The 20511-nt window shown below is 38.8% G+C and overlaps 1 protein-coding gene across 3 annotated transcripts in view; it reads right to left on the bottom strand.

The window, feature by feature from the left end:
* Positions 1–7926: 7926 nt before the first annotated feature.
* The window catches only part of YES1 (YES proto-oncogene 1, Src family tyrosine kinase), a 50643-nt gene continuing 38058 nt past the window's right edge, over positions 7927–20511 (bottom strand). For all 3 annotated transcript variants that reach the window (XM_063167164.1, XM_063167155.1, XM_063167172.1), the window contains 9 exons: positions 19958–20056; positions 16858–16961; positions 16531–16680; positions 16161–16316; positions 15708–15887; positions 13419–13495; positions 12926–13079; positions 12269–12400; positions 7927–11496 (listed from right to left, as the gene is read on the bottom strand). In XM_063167164.1, the coding sequence (XP_063023234.1) occupies positions 11288–11496; positions 12269–12400; positions 12926–13079; positions 13419–13495; positions 15708–15887; positions 16161–16316; positions 16531–16680; positions 16858–16961; positions 19958–20056 (1261 nt within the window). In that variant the 3' untranslated portion in view covers positions 7927–11287. The remainder of the gene's footprint in view (positions 11497–12268; positions 12401–12925; positions 13080–13418; positions 13496–15707; positions 15888–16160; positions 16317–16530; positions 16681–16857; positions 16962–19957; positions 20057–20511) is intronic.

The following is a 20511-nucleotide window of genomic DNA, read 5'->3' as shown; positions in this document are numbered from 1 at the left end:
CATGTCAACCTCCAACTTTCACATAAACTAGAAAACAAAACAAATTAATAACTGGAGCGACAGTGATGCCATAACACACAGAGGCCTTTTTCTTCATGATGAAATGTCACAAAATGCAAGTAACATTTACATTTGGCATGCAAAGTTAATTCCTGACACCAAAGCAAATCGGTTCTCAACACCAAGCAAGAACATTTGACACTTTCTCCTGAAAATCATTAAGGATTCAGTATCCTTCTTAACCTGGTTTCATTATGGAAGCAGTATTGAGAGAGTGATTATTAAAAAAGGTGTGGAGAGATAATGACTGTAAGTTTGTGGGAATCTGTAATTCATGAGGACATGAAAGCTTTGCCCACTAAATTTCTTTCCTTTATTACAGATTACCACAAATATGACAAATATTGCGACTAGAAAACATATCTATGGTTAATAAAATGAATGAATATATATCAAATTATTACAAATTTATATCTGCCATCAATAACACATATGATCAAACAAGAGCATGGTATCAATTAATAATTACATAAATTGGTACTGTGGTACAACCAATGACAGCAGCAGCCAATATTATCTATTATATATGATATATAGTACATTATATATACTATTTTAGATTACTGTTTATCACAAATGAAGCAAATTTATCAATGATACAACAGCAGAAATTTTTATGATTACCTATATTAATATTTATGCTATTGATATGAAGTGAATGAGCCAGAGTTCAAAAGCAGCAAAACCATCTCAAAAGGTGGGAACAACCTGGGGGACCAATCCTTCCTGAAAGAGAGGAGGACAGACCTAGACAGTAAGAGAACTGGTAAAGTCCCATTTTCAAAATGATCCATTTCACAGACTCGTTTTCAGCCAGCTGTCCCTGGGGAGAGCCCAAATGCTTATAGGAAGGTTGTGTGGGATTCAACCAAGAAGTTCTGAGGCTCAATTTTGGATAAACATAAGGTGTTTTAATAGCACATAGTCATAAAAAGGAGTGGGACATTGATCAGCCAACAGATCCTGTTTAATTTCTATTTTTCACAGACAGTTAGGGATCCTGTTATCTGTTCCTTCAGAGCTATTATTTTTTTCAGACTGTTTTCCACCTTCATGTGACAAATTCTTGTTACAGTCTCATTGTTTGGTGCTTATCAGTGGTATCGGTGGATGTTTCTGGTTTCTAGGTACCTCAGCTGCACTTCAAAGAGGCCAGCTGCCCTTTTCAAGGGTGTTTTTCACTAGTTCACAGGGCTGGTCCCCAGGCTCACAATTCCAGGGAGCTCTTTCTATGTCAGTCTTTTTTTGAGCAGACATATATCTTTTGTTCACTAATTTGCCTTTCTAACCAGGCTGTCTTTATGGCACATCTCTACCTTAAAAGGCTATTTTTAATAAATAGTAACATGTTAAGTATGCAAGATTTGGTTCCCAGATCCACAGTATATTCAGCAGAGAAGGGCCTAAAAGGTGAAAATCTCAAATTAAAATATGTGAGGAAGAAAGATGAAATCAAGAGAGGGATATACAAAGAAACAGGACTTAGCAAAAATATTTTCTTCCAGAAATGCCAGAGCTCTACAAAATTACTCTGTAATGTTCCAACCAATTCCACCACTAAGCACTGTGCAGTGGCCTCAATTTTCCATCCTGCAAAAATGAAGCATCGGTAGAGTCTCCAAGAACTCAGCAATGATTGTATTTTATTTGATATTTTAATGCCAATCGTATGTACAGATTATTTAAAGATCAAGACCACGTGCAAATGTGGGCAACCAGGATCTCTCTGAGTTAATGAGCATTCTTACATTGAGGTCCCATGGACATCACCTTTCCCTCTTGTTTGGCCCAGAGAACTTTCAGAACAGCAGCTATAGCCAGGTGAACAGTGCCCTTCTCTGGTCCAATCTACTGAACAAAAAGATGCAGAGCCATCAGTGTCCTCCACAGTGGTTTGATACTCAGCTTCTGTTAAATGATATTTTGTTCTCCACGGTTTGAAAGATTGCATTGTTGATAACACAGCAAGGGAAAAAGTCACTGATACTGGGAAAAAAACCCCCAAACAATTCACATTGTTTAAAAATTACAAAAAAAGAAAAGGTGCAGAAATGTGCAACTTGTATAAAATACCTCCCTAGAATTCTGCCTGGTCACTTTCACACTGGCTTGTCTGAGAATCACGTGTTCCCAATTTCTAAGAATGCAAATGGAATTATTTTGTGAAAATTCACAACTTACATGTTTGTTACAATCCTTTTCACAACTGCACCCTAAAATGTGTCTTACAGCAGTTGCCTGTTGCTGGTTAGCTCTCTGGAGAAGCCTTCAAAGTTGTTGACAATTTCTCCCGTGTCTCTATTGACCACATGAATAAAGAAAGCCTTGACAGCACATATGACTGCTAAACATAGCCGAATTTACTGCCTCATTACATCCAAATGCCTATAACAGAAGGACTGTGGGCCCTTTCCTCAGCTGGTACTTTGAGAATTAACCTTTTCAGACAGTCTCTGAATTTGAAGTATCAGCATGGAGCCATTCATTTTGTGCCCAGACCTGGGTGGCCACTGTCAATTCAGTTGAGTGGCCATGTTTCATCTCATGCTTCCTGTTTCCAGATGCTTACCCCTTCCTCAAAAAAAAAAAAAAAATAATAGTCACAAAGGGCTTTCAAGATGAAAGTTATTTTGTATCACCTCCCACTCCACAGAGGAAGAAAACAGCCACCCTGGACTGGCAGTCCAAAACACTGTTAAGGGGACAGAGGCCACCAGATCCCCTTATCCTGTGAGGAAAACAGCTTTTCTTCAAATTATGCACCCTTTACATACCGTCTCTTTCCAGCCACTGCTGCATGTCCCTGAGTTGTTTTGGCACTTGCAGTCACATTTAAGTTCCCATTTCCTCGTAAGGCATTCTGTTTCTGGCAGTGAGGTAATGGCAGTTGTGCTCCAGCTGTTTCAAGTCCCCAAGACTCAGGGCTATACCAGAATTGTTTCTTTCCAGTCCCACATACTACCTCTCAATGTCAACATTTATTCCGAGCAAAGGGTTTTGCCAGGGTAAACCACATGCCAATCTTCTTCAGCAAACTGCAGAGTGTCAGAGAAAGAACAGACAGAGCATAAGCCTTGTGCCAGCCATCATTTCCTTCAGCAGCGTGGAATAAATAGTCTTGAGAGTTAAGAGACAGTGACTCCAGCTCTGTGACTTCTCCCCTGCTTAGGGTATTTGCTTGAGGTACGAGTAACCGATGTCTAAAACAGTTTTGTGAGAACTCCTTTGCGTGATTCTGGCAAAGACATTTTCCTTGCCTCTGTCTCAGTTCCTCTGCTGTTCCCACCTTCATTGTGGGAACAGCATCCCATTCCACTTCTCTTGGATGTGATGAATCATGTACTCCGGTGCCTGAGGTCATTTATGTATGTAGGCAGGTTGTACTACGCACTTTTCACCCATGACGACGGGGAGGGATTTCGGCATCTTATAACAAACCAGGTGAAACACAGGCTCCAGTCTTAGGCTGACTAGAGATAATGGTTTGTTCCTGAAGAAGCTTAAAATAACTGAGTACATACTTGCTAGATCCTAAGTGAATAAAAAAGCCAAACAACAAATGAGACATTCCTGTGAGAAATTATTGCTGTGAGAAATAATTGCAGAGGTAGATTGAAGGAGGAAAAGGCATGATATCACAAAGTCAGAGGCTTTGTGGGTGTTCAGCTGAGTGCTTAGAGGGTTTTAACATATTTGAAGTGTTAGTGAAACAGACTGGAATGGCAAAGGAGGAAGTGCTCATTCTATGGGCTAGGGCTGAAAGGGCACTGCTGCAAACCAGTGATGTCTTGAATCTACACCAAGGTGCAAGAAGGAAGCAATGAGAACTGTAGGGGAATTCGTGAACGTGCTCACTGTGCAGTGCTTGTGGAACAGTGACAGAAGCTGTGTCCTGTCCAAACTGCCTAACAAAAGCCTCCTGCCCCCTGGCCGTGTATCTGAGATGTGGAAGCTCAGAGACCTGGGAAGGCAGATCCCACTAATGCATTGTCACTGCCTTTCTCAGAGGCCAAGGTCCAGCACTCACCCACATGTGGGCTGTCTGAAAGGTGGCTAGCTGCATCCCAGAACCACTGGGCAAGCCTCAGGCTAGAGATGCACACTCGACGTATTGGTACACTGGATTTGTGGCAGCCAAACTGCTGTGCAGGACTGGGCCAACAGGTTTTATGCAAGTTTCTCTCTCTCTTGTTGGATTTTTTTTTTAGTAGCTCAGGAGTCCATTGTGAACAATAATGGGAAATTACTGCAGCTTTTCTTCTCCACCAGGGGTCAAAGTTGGTGGGTGATGCTAAAAGTTGCCCATCTGAAAGGAAATGTTCAATCAGCCAAATGCTAGATTCTGGCTGCTGCTTGATCATGGCCTTCAACTTGACCCTGGATGAGTCAAAACACCCCTTTTCCCCTTGCTGAAGGTTAATGACAGAGATAATGACACTGATCTCATTTGTTTGAGAGTGTGTGAGAAATGCTATGTATGAGGCAATAAGGGTTGTTGGCCAAAATGGTAACTGTCTCTGAAGCCCTTGGGAGAGATGCTGCCCCTCAGTAGATTTCTGTTTATTGCCTGGCATAACAGTGTCTGTCTTGGAACAAAGAACAAATGAAGCCCAAGCTATTTTGTCAATAGATCAAGAGCATTTCCACAAGACAGGCTGACCTTTCATAGTGGATGTGTATCCCACTATCCTCCTGACTGCTCTTTGTCATTACCAGGTTGCAAAAAGGGTCATTCCTTCCTACTTTACTGATCAATTGAAATCAGGGGCATATCTATTGCTAAGTGTATACACACTTGCTCTTCAGAACACTTAGTAGCAGTCTGAACAGGCTGGGGCCATTCTAATGACAGTGGCGCCAGAGCTCATATTTAGCCTACTTGTAATCTGCTCATTATAACCCTTAACTCACTGAGGCAATTGATTGAACTTCACTTCCATGTGGGAAAAAAAAATCCTCTCCTTGCAAATGGCAGTTCTTTGATAAAGATGTCAAGAAAATTCAATGGACAGATTTTGATGCACTTTAACAAGTGACACTGGACTAAAATGTAAATATGGAAATGGTTTCTATTGTACTTCTAGTCTTTTAGCACAATGGAAACAATATACATTTGTGGTAGTCATAAGCCACTTTGAAAAACAGAGTCATTCCAGAAATGAAGAGGGTAATATAGAACAAAATCAAAACTCCAGTGAAAGGGGTACAGATCTAACCTTGCTCTTATAAAGCTGTTTAATTTGCCAGGCACCCTTCTCTTAAAAATGAGAAAACAACAACTGTGAATTCTCATATATGTTCATGCTATTACTGCACCACCATGATGGAGAAATAAAAGCTGATTGGTTGTAAACACCCTGGCTGGAACTGAGAGGAGAGGAAGGTGGATAGAGGCATTTAAGGAGCCCAAGTCATCTAGTCACCAGCTTTCACTCTCAGAAATGTGAACCAACACTTGCCTTTTCCTGGGAACTCTCTGGAAGGACAGAATCACTGACTTGGCCCCTTGGCAGGACTGAACAGGGGCCGCAATTTAGCACGGTCATTCCCTTTTCCACAGCACACCATGAGCTGCCCTGAGTGGCATTTTCTACCTTTGCTGGAGAAGCAGGGAAAAGTCCTCACTGTTCTCATGAAGCAGCAGTCAAATGATTAGATGCTTTCTTCACGTGTGGTACTTATATCATAGGAGTCATACTGAACTGAGATTTATCATATTCTGGTTTTGAAAGAGCAGAAATACTTCCTTGCCCTTCCTTATTTCAGCAAATACACCCCTGGCACTGCCAAACACTGAAGCCAAGAGAAGGATCAACAGTCATTTAGCCCCTGGAAGACTGCCCCAAATGTGAATAAATGTGTTTAATAAATGTGTGGGGAGAGGTATTGAAAGAATGGTGAATCCAGCAGCTGGCACCTGTGGAGGTGCAGGAAAAAAGGTGCAAGTTAGCACGCCTGGGATGGATTTTCAGGAGCAAAGGAAAAAAGCCCAGATTTATCCTTTTCCCAGTATGTACTTACCAGCATCCTCAACTAGAGACTCAATAAGCTAGCAGCAGGGCACAAAGGAAGTGCTCCTACTGGCAGTAGCTTTTTGATTAAAGAAAGGAATGCTTTCACAGCAGTCAGCTTTCCAGTTCGTACATGACTAATTCATCAAGACTGCTTGTATTCAGGTTTGCCTTTTAGATTTCCAGTCTGTTTCCAGACCCTGCTGAGTTTAACTGGGTATCTGTCCTGTCTTTAAGAACAAAACAAAAACAACACAATGGCCAACACCTTTCTCCTTGCCTACAGTAAATTCTAAGAGAAGATGGACAGTGTTCTGTAAAAATACACAAAAAAGAAATACTTTATACCCCAACAACAGTGGTTGTTACAATTTGACAAAACCTATGCCTTTAAAGAGTACGTTAAAAAAATATTATCAATGTACTACCTACAGAAAGCACGTTTGCATGCAGAACTAACAAAGAAAATAAGCTCAAAGAGCAGGACCAGAGAAGAATATGAGTCCCATGGGTAAAGTCTGAACTCTGTAAAGTTCCTAGGCAAACCATATGGAGAGGAGACATGGAGAGGAGGGAAACCTGACAGAAAATCCTACATCCACATATACATTCACTAGGAAAGGAATGCTAAGCTACCTTCCAGAGTTTGATATGCTGTCTGTTTGGGATCCAGGGGCCCGTAACTCTCTTGTCAGGCTCTCAGAATCTTTTTTTTTTTTTTTTTTTTTTTTTTTTTTTTTAATTTGCTAAGAGCTGATCAAGGTTCATTCTTAGAAATTTCTGAGAGCAAAACAATGCTTGGGACTCCCCAACTAATATGAAGCTGATCTGCTAGAAACCAGTCAGGGTGAGCTGCCCAGAGTTACCAGAGAGAACAGTAGCAGCACTTGGCATTAGCCTTGCTCCATTTCCACTGTGCACAAGGGAACAGATGCTCTTCAGTTCCCCTGCATTTCTACCTCCTTTTCAAAATATGACAGAGACAAGAACATATGACATCTGCCATGCCACACCCCTCAGCCTGCTTCCCTCTGCCCAGTGATGAAGTGTGGTACTTCAGCTGCTTGTCTCCATCCTTCCATCCCACTCACCCCTTTTCCTCCCCTGTGCTAAGGGAGAAAGAAGCAGGGAAGCTGTTGCTGTTTCTGTAGCTAACACTCGCTCTGTGTCACTAGGAAAAGGTGCTGAAAAAATAATCTGGTCCTTGAGGAAATGCTAAAGTCTGCAGCTGAGGGCGAAGTTCCTCTGTGGGTTCTGCTTCCAACTCTCAACACCCTCATAACAGTCTCTCACAGCTGACACCCAGCTAGCCAGGATTCTTGATCAGAACCCAGGTTTTACACTCCAGGCTGTTACATCAAAAATAGATACAACCACCTCACTTCCGTCTCCTGACTCTTCCCAGCCTATCTTGGAGAGGTGTCTGTCAGAGATGTATAGCTGGGGGGATGCTCCCAGCCCCACGCTGACAGTCACTCTGTCACTCTCCTGCAGTGCCTGGAAGGTCAAAGGCAGTTTTGTTCCTGTACTACAATGAGGTTGAAGTGGGAGCAAGATGTGTGTCTATGAAGGAACCTGCACTTTCAGACATTTGCACAAGGCAATAGTTATTGGGTGAATCACAGTTCTGGATTGAGGCACTTATCCACCCAGACCTGCTTCTGGTGCCCAGATCAGCTGTTCCAATCTAGCCCTAAATTCCTTAAGCCAGGTGTAAGGATTTGAGTCTCCTGCTTGCAATGTACTGCTTAGCTTACATTGAGTGCTCCTGTGGTTTAAACCCAACCTGACTGTGTAGCTCTAAGCAAAGTCGTGTCAGGGGAATGTAGCCACAAATACAAACATCTACAGCATCTCCATGGAAAACTTAAAAACTTAGAAGTTTATTGAACAGTTGAAAATAAATAACAAAAGCGGGGGCTCTAAGTTTACTTCTTTATACTCACTCCAGCTGCAGAAAACGTGTTTTAGAACAAACATTAGTATTGTAGATGAGTGTGGGTAAGGCAGCATTCTGCCTTGTTTCTGCCCATCAGCAAATTCTAGAAGTCTTTCTTTAAACAAAACAAAAAAACCCAACCAACCAAAATAACCCAGCAAACCCAACAAAAACCCCTCCAATCCTTTCCAAGGCTACTTTTCACTTTTAAGGCCTTCTCACAAGCCTAGTGAAATGACAATTCAGTGGTTGCAAGGATAAGAACACATAAGGTTCTTTTCATAATGCTTTATACTGAAGTAGGAATGTACTTTATCTAAATAGGAGGCTCATACACATGTTTATGTTTGGAAGTTTACTCAAAAATACTATGAAAATATTCTTAAAATACTACAGCCTGAAACAATGCATGACAGAAACAGTCTGCAGGCCTAGCATGCAGAATGGGAATCACAAGGTTTGGATGGACAACAGGGAGGAGTACAGATTACCAGAAATTACATGATTGTTCTCATTAAAAATAGTAAAACATACATTACATTACAGGAAATACTAAAAATACAGTAAACTTTGCAGTTTGTAGGTTCTGTAAGAAGAATGGTTTTAGTGCTGTGTTAGTTATTACTGAAACTCAAACAGTACTAGCTCCTTGACCTACAGTGGCACTGTAGATACATGCCAGGATCTGCACTTTGAGTGTACTGGTCACTGAGACAGGTAACATTCAATGAGGTTGAGATAAAACATTGGCTGTCACAAGAACAAACGTATAAAATTCCCTGAAAAATTAGACAGAAGTGAACAGTGGCTGTTAATCCCAGAGAAAGCAAGAGGGAGGATATGTGCTTGCCTTACAGCATGACAGTGACTGTCAGCTGAGAGTTGACGTTGGACTTGCTCTCACCAGAATCCCAAGTCTGTCTGTCTGTCCAACAGAGGGGTTTGTTTTATGCCCAGGCAGAATTGTTCTAACCCATTCCTGCCAAGGACCTGTGAACTGGTCTAGAAAATGTCTGTTTTAACAGCAATAATGCACAATGAACTCACAATCCTGCACGGAAGTACAGTTTACACGGGATAAAAAGAACCTCATGAATGTTTTATTCCCGTCCTTCTCCCCTCAATTTGAAGGCTACTCTGCTTTTGTCCCCCTCCCACCTTCTCCCCCCCACCTCAAATAAGCAGATGCAATCAAGGTGAAATTTATTTTGAACCAATTCTGCAAAACAGTTCAACAATGCCATACTTTATAAAAATACTTAGTTACATAATTAAACTTATTACTATTTATATAAAAAGTGTGAATGTGAATTTTAAACTCTGTTAGGGTAAGAACCACATCAAGGTCTTCAGGTGAAACAAATAAATTTTCATAAACATACAAACTCTTTTGGAGAAGTTTTATAATACACAACCATTTACAATGAACACGTTCATTAAGTTAGTGTTTTATTCCTTTACTATACAAGTGTTATTACAATGAACTGTTCCATTCAGTAATTAAAAATCCATACAATGCCAGTGTCATTGTTGGCATTTTTTGTTATGACTATTAATACATAAACTCATTTGATTGTGTTATTATTTTAAAATATTTAGAAAAATTAAAATTTCATCATCTTTTTTGGGTTTTTTGTGTATGTGTTTTTTGTTTTGTTTTTGTTTTTCTTACAGAAAGCCCTTTTAAAATTTGATAACCACAGATGTACAGTTGATGAGCAATGATGAGAGAAAATGAAAAATGATGGCACTGTTCCTACACAGATCTGTTTGGTAGTTGGATTCAATGTAGTGTAAACCCATGAATGTTAAGTTTAGTACCAGAACTATATTACCAGCTCTTCTGAATTCATTTGTTGGATAGCTTTACAATGATAATATGAATTCCAAGCCAGTAACTAAGTAAGAGTGTTTAAAAATTAAAGTACATAAGCTTGATCAGAAATTCAAGAACCTCATGCAAATTGTTGAGTAAAAGACATGACGTTATTGCTTGATATGTCAGTAGCCAAAGAAAATAAATCTAGATGTAGTGTCAGCTGGGCTGAACACCAGCAAATTTCATTACTTGGACAATATTAAATATATTTTATCCCTTTTCTTTTTAAACTTTCACATTTTCTTTCGCTTATTTTTAGTTAAATAATTCTGTAGGAAGGGCAGAAGTGGGAAGAGCAATGGTGTGTGTGTCTTAATAGCCAAGAAAAGCAAAAGTGCAATCAAATCCCTGAACTAGTGACAGATAGCACTTGTGGCACCCACCCTGGATAACACTTGCAAGCCACATACAACAGTACCAAACCTGTCTCTGAAAAAGGACTAAAAGGTGGCCATTTACCAGCTTCAGTCCTGCTTTCCTGGTGAACTTTGTAACTTTGTTCAGGTAGTCTTCCCATACAAAAGCTCGCTGTTCCACTGGAGCTTAAAAGCTTAAAGGCTTTTCCCCTGTGATTGTATTACATAGCTTCAAGTTCAAATATCATCATACTTTATCAACACAATTTTATAAAATATTACCTCATCTTCTAGTTACCTTCATTATTCTTAATTAGCTATGCAGAAAGAAAAAAGGAAAAATCTCTCATGCTACTTTCCAGTTATATTAACACAAGTATTAACACAGTGCATTATGCTCTCTAATCTCACTATTGAGGTCTACCGTTTAGATCAGGTTTCTCATTCACTGTTCCAATTTCTCTTTTTACCTGCCTACTCTAATTAAGTCCATGAAAGTGGAAGCTTAAAGATTGAGACTATGAATCAAATACAGTGAATCAAATCTTTTGTTTTGCGGGGGTGGGGGCACACACATGTAGTTTTAAACACAGGGAGTTTTACTGAACTGGAATAGAATTGCTTGGTCCCACAAAGTTCTTCTGCTTTAAAAAGGCCTTACCCCAAGATCACAAATTCCAGACAATTCCCTCAATAGTACAATGATTAGCAAATACTGGGAAAATAAAGGATTTGAAACATTGGTTTTTCTGCTATTGTTCACACCAACACTCATTTTTTCTGCCCCACATTTTCAGTAAGCTTCCTTTGGACCCTGAAAATAAGTTGGGAAAGAGGAAAAAATAAAAAAAATGTCATTGGTAAATCAGAGTATAACACTTTAAAAGTGGTTTTGTGCAACTGCATTATGAAATTCCAGTTTGCCATTAAGAGCATGCAAAGTAGCGAAGATTTTCTTTCCTGTGATTCCTTAGAGACTTCAGGAATTCTTTGCAAGTCTTTTACATTTGGCAGATTTGTGCATGTTATATAGACTGTTGGCTTATAAATTGTCTCCAGGCTGGTACTGTGGTTCTGTAGCAGTAAAGTAGTCCTCCAAGAAAGACTGTATATACTCAAATGTTGGTCTCTCATCAGGGTCCTTCTTCCAACACAGTTTCATTAACTCATGAAGAGACTCTGGGCAGCCTTGCGGACAAGGCATCCTATACCCACGTTCCACTTGTTCCAGAACTTCTCGATTCACCATTCCTAAAAGGAAGGCATATTAGCTCTGAATGACATTATGCAAAGAACAGTTTCCCAAAGTTTTTCAAGAACCTCTGCAGCTGCAATGCATGTGGTTCTACCAGAACAGAACCTTCAATGAACACACTTTCTAGGGAATGAAATTTTCACATTTTGCATTAAATATATTTTCTGAAAATTACTTCAATACACTGGTAATTTCTCAACACACAGTCCTTTTCCCTTTCTCCCTTTCCCATTGCTTTGGACCTGTCCTTTCATAGAGGAGACTCAAGTCCAAATAGCTTTTCCCTGCCTTAGGTTCTGCTCAAGGACAACTTAATCTGAAATCAGGCCAAGAAAAAGGCTTTATATATCCCTAACAGAAATGCCTTACACATTCCAGATCCAGCAAAATATCTGCTGAAAAATGTTTAGTTTCAAAAACTGGTTTAGTAGGTTCAGTGTAGTGGTGCTCTCTGTAGTCTGGGAAAATGTCAAAAGTAGAAACATCAGGAACAGACAGAGAGAAAACATAAGGATACCCACTAATCTGAAATAAACTGTCAGTCACATTTAGAAGTGCTATTATCTTAAAACATTTTAAAATATGCAAGATTTAACCTGAACATAAACCAAAGTATCTTTGCGAACAAAGGAACCAGTAAAGTGTGACTAAGTTTTTGTCTCTGCTTGTCAACTGTGGGCTCTGAATGAAGAGAAAAAGTACAAAAGGTAACTTCAGAGGCTAAGAATACAACAAAGAAAAGAAAAATCTATTAAATCTTCCTGTTACCTGGATATGGCACTCTCCCCTTAGTTACCAGCTCTGTCAGTAAAATTCCAAATGACCACACATCCGACTTGATTGTAAACCGACCATACAACGCTGCTTCTGGAGCGGTCCATTTAATTGGAAATTTAGCTCCTACAAACATTGGAAAGACAGATGCTCAATTTTCTCTTGCTAATCCACAACTTCAAAATATTTTGAAAAGAATAATGCACTAAAAATATTTTTACACTTTATGATAAAATTCAAGGTGGAATAGTATTTTAATGTTTCTCAAACTAGGACAGCAATTATTGGCTACATATCTGGAAGGACTAAAAGACATTTGAGAATCTTACTTAAATATGTTTCAAAAAGTGAAACTGATGAACAACTTCTCTGCAATCTCATCTCTCTTCAAGCTGTAGCATGTTTGATCCCCCCAAAATAATTAAAAGTACTTTTTGAAAACACAAACAAACTGCCACATAACTTGGAACAAAGGAAGTTTACTAGGATTACACTTAGGCAAGGGGGTCACCTAAACAGAGCTGTGAAAGCACACTTCCATGCATGATCTTTATCCATGAACACAAAACACAAAGGCATGTTCTGCTACATGTAATAGTTCTAAGCAATTGAAAGGCAACCAGTCTTATTAAATAAATTAACTGGCCTTACCTTGTCTTGCAGTATACTCATTGTCCTCTATTAACCTTGCTAAACCAAAATCTGCTATTTTACACACAAGATTGTCTCCTACAAGAATGTTAGCTGCCCGCAGGTCCCTGTGGATGTAGTTCATTCTTTCAATGTAAGCCATGCCATCTGCAATCTTAAAAAGAAAAGTGTTATAAAAGGTTATTTTTCATGGCTATATACATTTCTCCCAAACATTAAGCTGCACCCCCTTATTTTAGCTCAATTCCCATTGTATAAGTATAGGAATTACATTATAGCAACCAAAAGCTTGGCACTGATTAGTGTGTCTGGCTGTGCAGTATCTGCTAATTGCAAACCAGACTGTTTCCTTTCTGACAAATTACAAACCCACAATAGAAGGTGTAAGAGAGCAGCACACAACAGCCAGAGCATCTGATATTTATGTTTAGTTGCTATGTGATACCTCTTCTCTAGGCACAAAATATACAAGTTTACTAAGTTTTTTTGGTACCTGAGCAGCCATGTCAACCAGCTGTGGGAGTTTTAAGTATTTCCCTTCCCCTTCTTTAAGGAAGTCTAGTAAGCTGCCTGCAAAACATAACACATTTTCAGGAAAAAAAAAAAAAAAAGGAAAAAACAAAAACATTAACTTGACCTGAAAACACAAATGAGATTTTCTTCTTAGACATTATGATTGACACATTTATCTCATGAAATCTGTATCTGAAAATCCATCATTTACTAGAATATGTGACCCAATGATCATGTCCATAGTTACCTCTGCACTGGTAACTAGTTAGTGCAAATCTATCCAAGTGGTTTGGAATCCACTTCAATAATGCAAATAACTAAATAATAACAAAACAGACTGCTGTTTCTGGCAATACAATGGAATTTTTCCAGTGTTGTTGGTATCAGTGCTCCTCCTAGCTGGACTTTCTTCTGCTGAGGGATTTATAATTGCAAAACAAAAAAACTCTATCCCTTACTTGCATTTTCTGCCAGCCCCAATCATATACTAGAGAAATTATTCTGAAATTAATGCTTTTTATTCTTACAGGGAAAACTATCTTCCATTCTTCACAATACCTTATTTTCTCCCATTTATACAATTTATGCAATTGTACCCAGAACATTACATGAGCAGTATCTGAAACCAGTTCCAAGGAGCAGTGCTTCTGTTAACACTCCAACCTCTACTTGTGCAGTAAAGCTTTGTCTCTACATAACAGTTTTCCCTACAGGTGGCATTATGTCACACGAGGTAAGACATAGGACCTCTTTCCTAAGAAACTGGTAAGACTGGTAACTAATCACTCTTGTCACTGTCCAAATTACAGTAACAAAATTACAAGTGTGGCCAAGGTGGGGAAATAAATTACTTGACTGCATATTCTGAAGTGGATTCAGAGCTGTTCATAGCAGTGACTCTGAATTATATTTCTTCAACATAACTTTAGTGACTTGCTGTATTTTTGCACAGTGAAAGTAAAAATGTGTCAGGTCAGACCTACACTGCTGCTGCTGTTTGCTCTGTGTGTTTGCACAGACTTTTTCTGACCTTGGTTCATGAGATCAAAGAACTGAGGAGGAGCAAAGATTTCACACTGATCTCTAGTAACCTGTCCACACTGCAAAAAAGAGTCGGATACTTTTCAGTTTGTACCTGCTTCTCTTCCTTGTGAAAGGGGAAATAAAAATAAATTGTTCTAGTAGCTTAGAACAAGGAAATTCTGTGGGTTTTGTAAAATTTGAGAATTTTGTCAAAGGAAAGCTATAAAGAGAAGCTTCCAACAACATTTTGAATCCATAATTTAGACAAGTTACAATTGTTCTGCTTTAAGGTAACCAAGTTCTGGTAGTAAACTTTGCTATTCTTTAGGCAGTTATAAATATTTTTTCCTTACTGCCTTGCTGAAATCTGATTTCTGAACAATGAAAACTGACTTTGCATAGCTAGTATTATTTAGGAACAAAAATGCAGAAGGAAGTTTTTACATTTTCTGTTCATTTTTACCTTTTTGATCTTATACAACCCTTTAAAAACCCATCTAAACAGGAAAAAGTAAACCCATACATTTGTAGTGCACTACTGAACACAACTAGCCACTCCCTTGCTTCTGCAGCTTATGAGGATAGCAAAATTACTCTCTGAGTTGAACAGAAGTCTCCATTTTATAAAAAATGGAATAATTGACTTGGAAATCTGCTGCTTCTTAACAGTCATATGCTTATGATGTTTATTTCTACATTCTGCCTAAATCTCTAAATCTGTTTCAGCAGCAGGGGGAGGGGGAAATGACACAGAGCAAAGGAAGAAGGATCAAAGACTGAAAACAAGGGGATAAAGGAGACAGTCTGGGAAAAAAAACACTCAACCTTTTTAAAATTTACTATTACACTGCTGGGAAAGAAACACTAAAAAAACCAAAGCACAACATGTTTTGTAGTTAGCATGACCTGTCTACAGGCAGGCATAATCTCACAATAATAGTCCCAGCTATGCTGTTCCATTTAAATGTGATGGACAGTACACACTAAAAATGAGGAGGAAAAACCCCCCAATCTTGTACTTGGAAGATTAGAAAGGGTGACACAGATGTGCAAAAGAATCATGCCTCTGCCCATAATCTAAATCAGGACTGCTCCAAGTAGGTCAAGCATTGCTCATTTTAGTTTAATCAAAATTAGCACTTATACTCCATTTAGCTTATACCTAACATTAATTAAACATTTGATTTGTTGCTGAGGTCTTAAATAACCTTTTAAAGGTAGTATTTGTAACTATTGTGCCCCACACCTTTTGTCATGAATTCAGTGACGATGTAGATTGGTTCCTCAGAAACGACCGCGTACAGCGGGACAAGCTTGTCGTGTCGTAGCTTCTTCATGATCTGAGCCTCCTGCAGGAAAGCTTCTGGCATCATTGTACCAGGCTTTAGTGTCTTGATTGCTACTTTTGTGGTTCCGTTCCATGTTCCTAGAGAAAGAGATCAGGTTTTATTCCCCATTGTAATACTGAAGAGATTTTCTGCTGAAATTTTTTTTGGCTTCTGTTTTCTTAGCTTAGATATAATCATAAACGAGAACTATATTGAATATTAACTTTACCATTACATGCATGATCGTAACTGGTATTTTTTCCCTTCATTTCTCTATGATATTATATTTTCAGATCCCAATACCAGATTTACTTAAAATACTATTAGAACATTCACAGGAACAACTGAAATGTGTCACATTAAGCTCTTACCCATCCACACTTCACCAAAACATCCTTGGCCCAACTTAACTTCCAGCCTCAAAGATTCTCTAGGAATTTCCCAAGCATCTTTTGCTAGTCCCTGTGTCTGTGGTTTCACAGTGGGACACACAGTTGTTAGCTTATGACACAGCCCATCTGCATGTTCTGGAAAACAGAAAAAATAGACAACAGCTTCACAGTTAAGCAAGGGTAAGACTGTAACAAAAGTAACATCTTACTGTTGATAAAAAACAATTAGTCCATTTCCTTTCTGTTGAAATCAGAAAGAAATCTTATAGTTGTGAATTTTAAGAATAAGCAGTCCTTCTTCCTCACAGTAGGCACAGGGTAACATTGGGACACTGGAACTTGGGCTTACCTCTGTAGTGTTTCACCAACTTCTGTAGAGATTCAAATTGTGCTCTGGTTGTGATATAGTATCCACCATTGTCAAGTTTCCTGATTTTGTAGTGTTTTACATTATCACCTCTGACCTCATCCCAGTCACGTATAGAAAGGGAATAAGCACCTAGGAAAAAAAAATCACATCTGGTTCTTCACCAAAATATAAAAAGGTATTCAATGTTATTCCCCCAAATGTCATGGCACACATACATGGTGTGCACATTCATGTGTATCATGGGAAGGGCAGAAAAATGTTCACCTTGGTGCTGGGGAGAGCAGGGATACACAGACACATACATACCTTTAGTGGTTTCACTCTCTCTTACTAAAAAAATACCACGCTGGTTCCCAGGATTTAAAAGCAGCCTTTCTGCATCCTTCCTGCCCATCTTACCAAAATACCACCTAGAAAATTTAAAAGGAAATGTGTAAATAAAAGCTTCCTATGATTTGATACTCGTATAAGCAAAAGATTTACAAATCTCGAGCACTGACAGGAATACTAATATTCCCAAACAGTTGCTGGGCTAGAAGTATCCCAAAGCAGATAGAGATCAACAAAAGCAATGACATCCATATAGACAAAAGATTAAGATGACCTATTTCTGTTATTTACAAAATACATGTAAAGAGGCCTGTATCTGCAGACACTATGGTTTTCTGCTGGTTTAACAACAGACATCAACTGTTCTTAACATTGAAAGGAACACCCTCCTCAGGCTAAGTTTTCAGGCCAAGATGAATCAGATGACACACTTTGGTAGCACATTCAAAACTGCAGCAACTGAAATACCTTCCTTAAAAAGTTTGAGTTTTATGTTAGAAAACAATATTTAATGCAAAGTGAGTGTGCATAAATATCACTGGATGGCAGGTTTATTCAGGTTGGAAGGACTCTTGGAGTTCTCTAGTGCAGCCTCCTGCTGCAGGCAGGGTCAGCAGTGACATCACACCTAGTTGCTCAGGATGTAGTCCACTTCGGGCTTGAAAACCCTGAAGGACAGATCACCAACCTGGGCAACCTGTACCTCTTCCTGGCTGTCCTCAGGATAAAAATGTTTCTTCTATTCAGCTGGAAACTCTCCTGTTTCAATTTCTGTTGCCTCCCATCTTTCTCTACCTCAGTAGAGAGAGCCCTTTTTTCTACTGATCATGTCGCAACAACCCTATGGTAGATCTCATTTACTTTTTTGTGAGTAACATTACAAATTGCTGAATTATTCTGATACCAAAAAGAACACAGATGTTTTAGAAGACTTGCATTTTTTCTTGCCTTCAGCTCTTTCACATAAGGAGTTTTTTGTTCTATACTCCCACAGCGTGCCCATCCTGATGAACATCCTGCACACAGTGCTGTCTTGAGCCAGTGATAATTTTCAGGTCCATCTTCCCAGAAGTCCTCAGACTTTGGATGTGTTTATATGTATTTCTAACTATATCTGTTTTTATTAAATGCCTCAGAAGTTACAAATAATGTAAAGTGTAAATTTCAAACATTTTTGTCTGTCACTATCTTATCGTCAAGCTAATTTGGCTTCATGAGTGATGGGAAAAGTAGTACTGGAAACTGCTGCAAAACAATGGCTTTGTGGGTGAAATATTTTCTGGGGAAAAAATGTAGATAAAGAGGGATCACTTTGTTGGCCATGAACAGAACGGCCTGTGCAATCACAGGGGAATTTGAAACTTATTCTTACATTTTGTTGTATGTGCAGTTTGAGTGTTGAAGGAGATGTGCAAAGTTAAAAATGGATATGACGGTATACACACTGGAGACAATTTGGATGTAACCTAAAATCTTACAGAAGCAAACTTGAACCTAGTTCGTAACTTCACATAAAAATGCCTCTTCCTCAGACTACAACAATTTACAAACTATATTGTAAAGTGCTGTTTTATTTCACTGCCTATAAAATAATAGCTGGGTTTAATTGTTTTCTTTTTAGAGACAATTAAACATTTATATTATAGTGTCATAAAAAAAAAGCACACAAATAATATGGATCCTGTCAAAAGCAGTTTCTGCTATAAATACCTCCAGGCTCAGAAAAGGCCACAGACAAACTCTTAGCAACTTGGGGCTCTGTATGACATTTGCACTTTTATCTCTAATTGCAGTCACTGCACAAAATCTACAAACTATATCAAAGCACAGCGCTAACAAACTCTAAAGCAAATGAGCGGTATTCCAAATGCTGTGGGGATATTTCATAAAATTAGCACTGGTTTTTAGAAATATACAGTTTTTAGAAGGTTCCTCATTTATCACCCTTTACTCTCACCTCTAGTCATCACATAAACCTATGACAAATCCCACCACTTTGTTCTGGCCAGTGTTTAGGAGCTATGCTTTCTTTGTAAAAGGCTATCATTTCCATTTTACCACCACTGCTGTAGTTGTAATAGCCTAAGCTTTTACTGCATAGTTCTAAAAAAAAGAAATCTTTGACTTTTTTTCCCCCAAAAAAGAAACAAAAGTTAATAATTTTAAAACCAGATGAAACTCAAGAGTGTAAAATAACAGAGCATCTTTGATGCAATCATTTTTTAATAGTACAGAGCTAAGTGAGAGCAGCAGCAACATGCTGAAGTCTCAGCTTGAGATTTAGCAAACATCTTGAAAATCAGGCACTATTCCCAGACATGCAGTAACAAACAGAGAAGTGCACAGATCACATATCAGTGAACTGCTGATTGGCAGTATCACTGAAACAAGAGCTGTGCAGCTTTATATTTCTAGTACAACAAATACAATCCCTTGGAACAAGGATAACCTAAAACTCTACTCCAACCTACAGGATCCACAGTCATTTTATGTGATTGTCTAACCACTCCAGGATGTTAGTAAATAAATGTAGGAAGTACTGGTACACAAACAAGTATAATTTTCCAAATTCATAGCAGTCCTTAGCATATCAAACAATTCTGTCACCAAAAAGTTATTACAGATTAATAGATTAACAATAATTGTGCACACAAATGCTTTTTTAGAATGTAAGGTTAGGTAATACCAAGTATATAGCTGACCTTGACTCAGGGTTTGGCAAGCAAAAATAGTGATAAAAACCTAGAATTGATCGTGTGTGAACTCTTTAGCTAAAACCCAAAAATTTTTGCTTTATATGATACACAAGGCATGCCCTCAAATTTTTATCATTATTGAATTCTCCCATCCTTTCCCCTTTAGCCCTGCATGTAGCAAGCAGTCAGAAAACATCTGCGTGAGTGTCCGCCCCATGCTTACTAATAATTACACATTTGACATAATCTAAGTAGCACTGCTATCCTTTCATTAACAGTATTCTCCTACTTTACCCTTACATGTTACATATAATGACTTTAAAAATCAGTATCACCACAGGGTAGGAAGTGTATAAAATTGACAGGATACAGTGTCTTACTCTTCTGCTTGAATGGAGTCTGCAGGAGCTACATAATTGCTTGGGATGTAGCCTGTCTTTCCCGTAGCAATGGATCTTGCTTCCCACCAGTCTCCTTCCCTGCAATGAAACATCATTACTTCTTCCACATATAAACACAACACATAATCCCATAGCACATAGAAAGACAGGTAGATTTAGGTAACGTGTTATTTTAATTATGAGGGCATCTCAAATAGTTTGTGCTGCACCTACATACATCTTGTGTTGTGAGCAACCCAAATGCCCCTTAGCAGAATTTAATATTTTAAAGATTTGGGGCTTTTCTTTTTAATGTAAAACCAGAATGCTTTATGGCAGAGATGTGTAAGTAAATTTCTGAGTTATCTAGTCTTCATTTGCCTCTCCAGATCAGAGAGTAACTCCAGGTGCAGAGCCTGGGATGGAGCAGTGCCTGTCCCCACCTTTGCTGCCCCAAAGGGGGTAGCTGTGCCTTGCTGCTACCATTCTACACCTGCACCCAAACCCTGATCTCAACCTGAAAAGTTATGGTATTAGCAGTATTATATATTTTA

Source organism: Melospiza melodia, chromosome 1, assembly GCF_035770615.1.
Source record: "Melospiza melodia melodia isolate bMelMel2 chromosome 1, bMelMel2.pri, whole genome shotgun sequence".
Classification (NCBI taxonomy): domain Eukaryota; kingdom Metazoa; phylum Chordata; class Aves; order Passeriformes; family Passerellidae; genus Melospiza; species Melospiza melodia.
The sequence above is the reverse complement of the archived record's forward strand: the minus strand, read 5'-3'. Positions and strand labels throughout refer to the sequence as shown.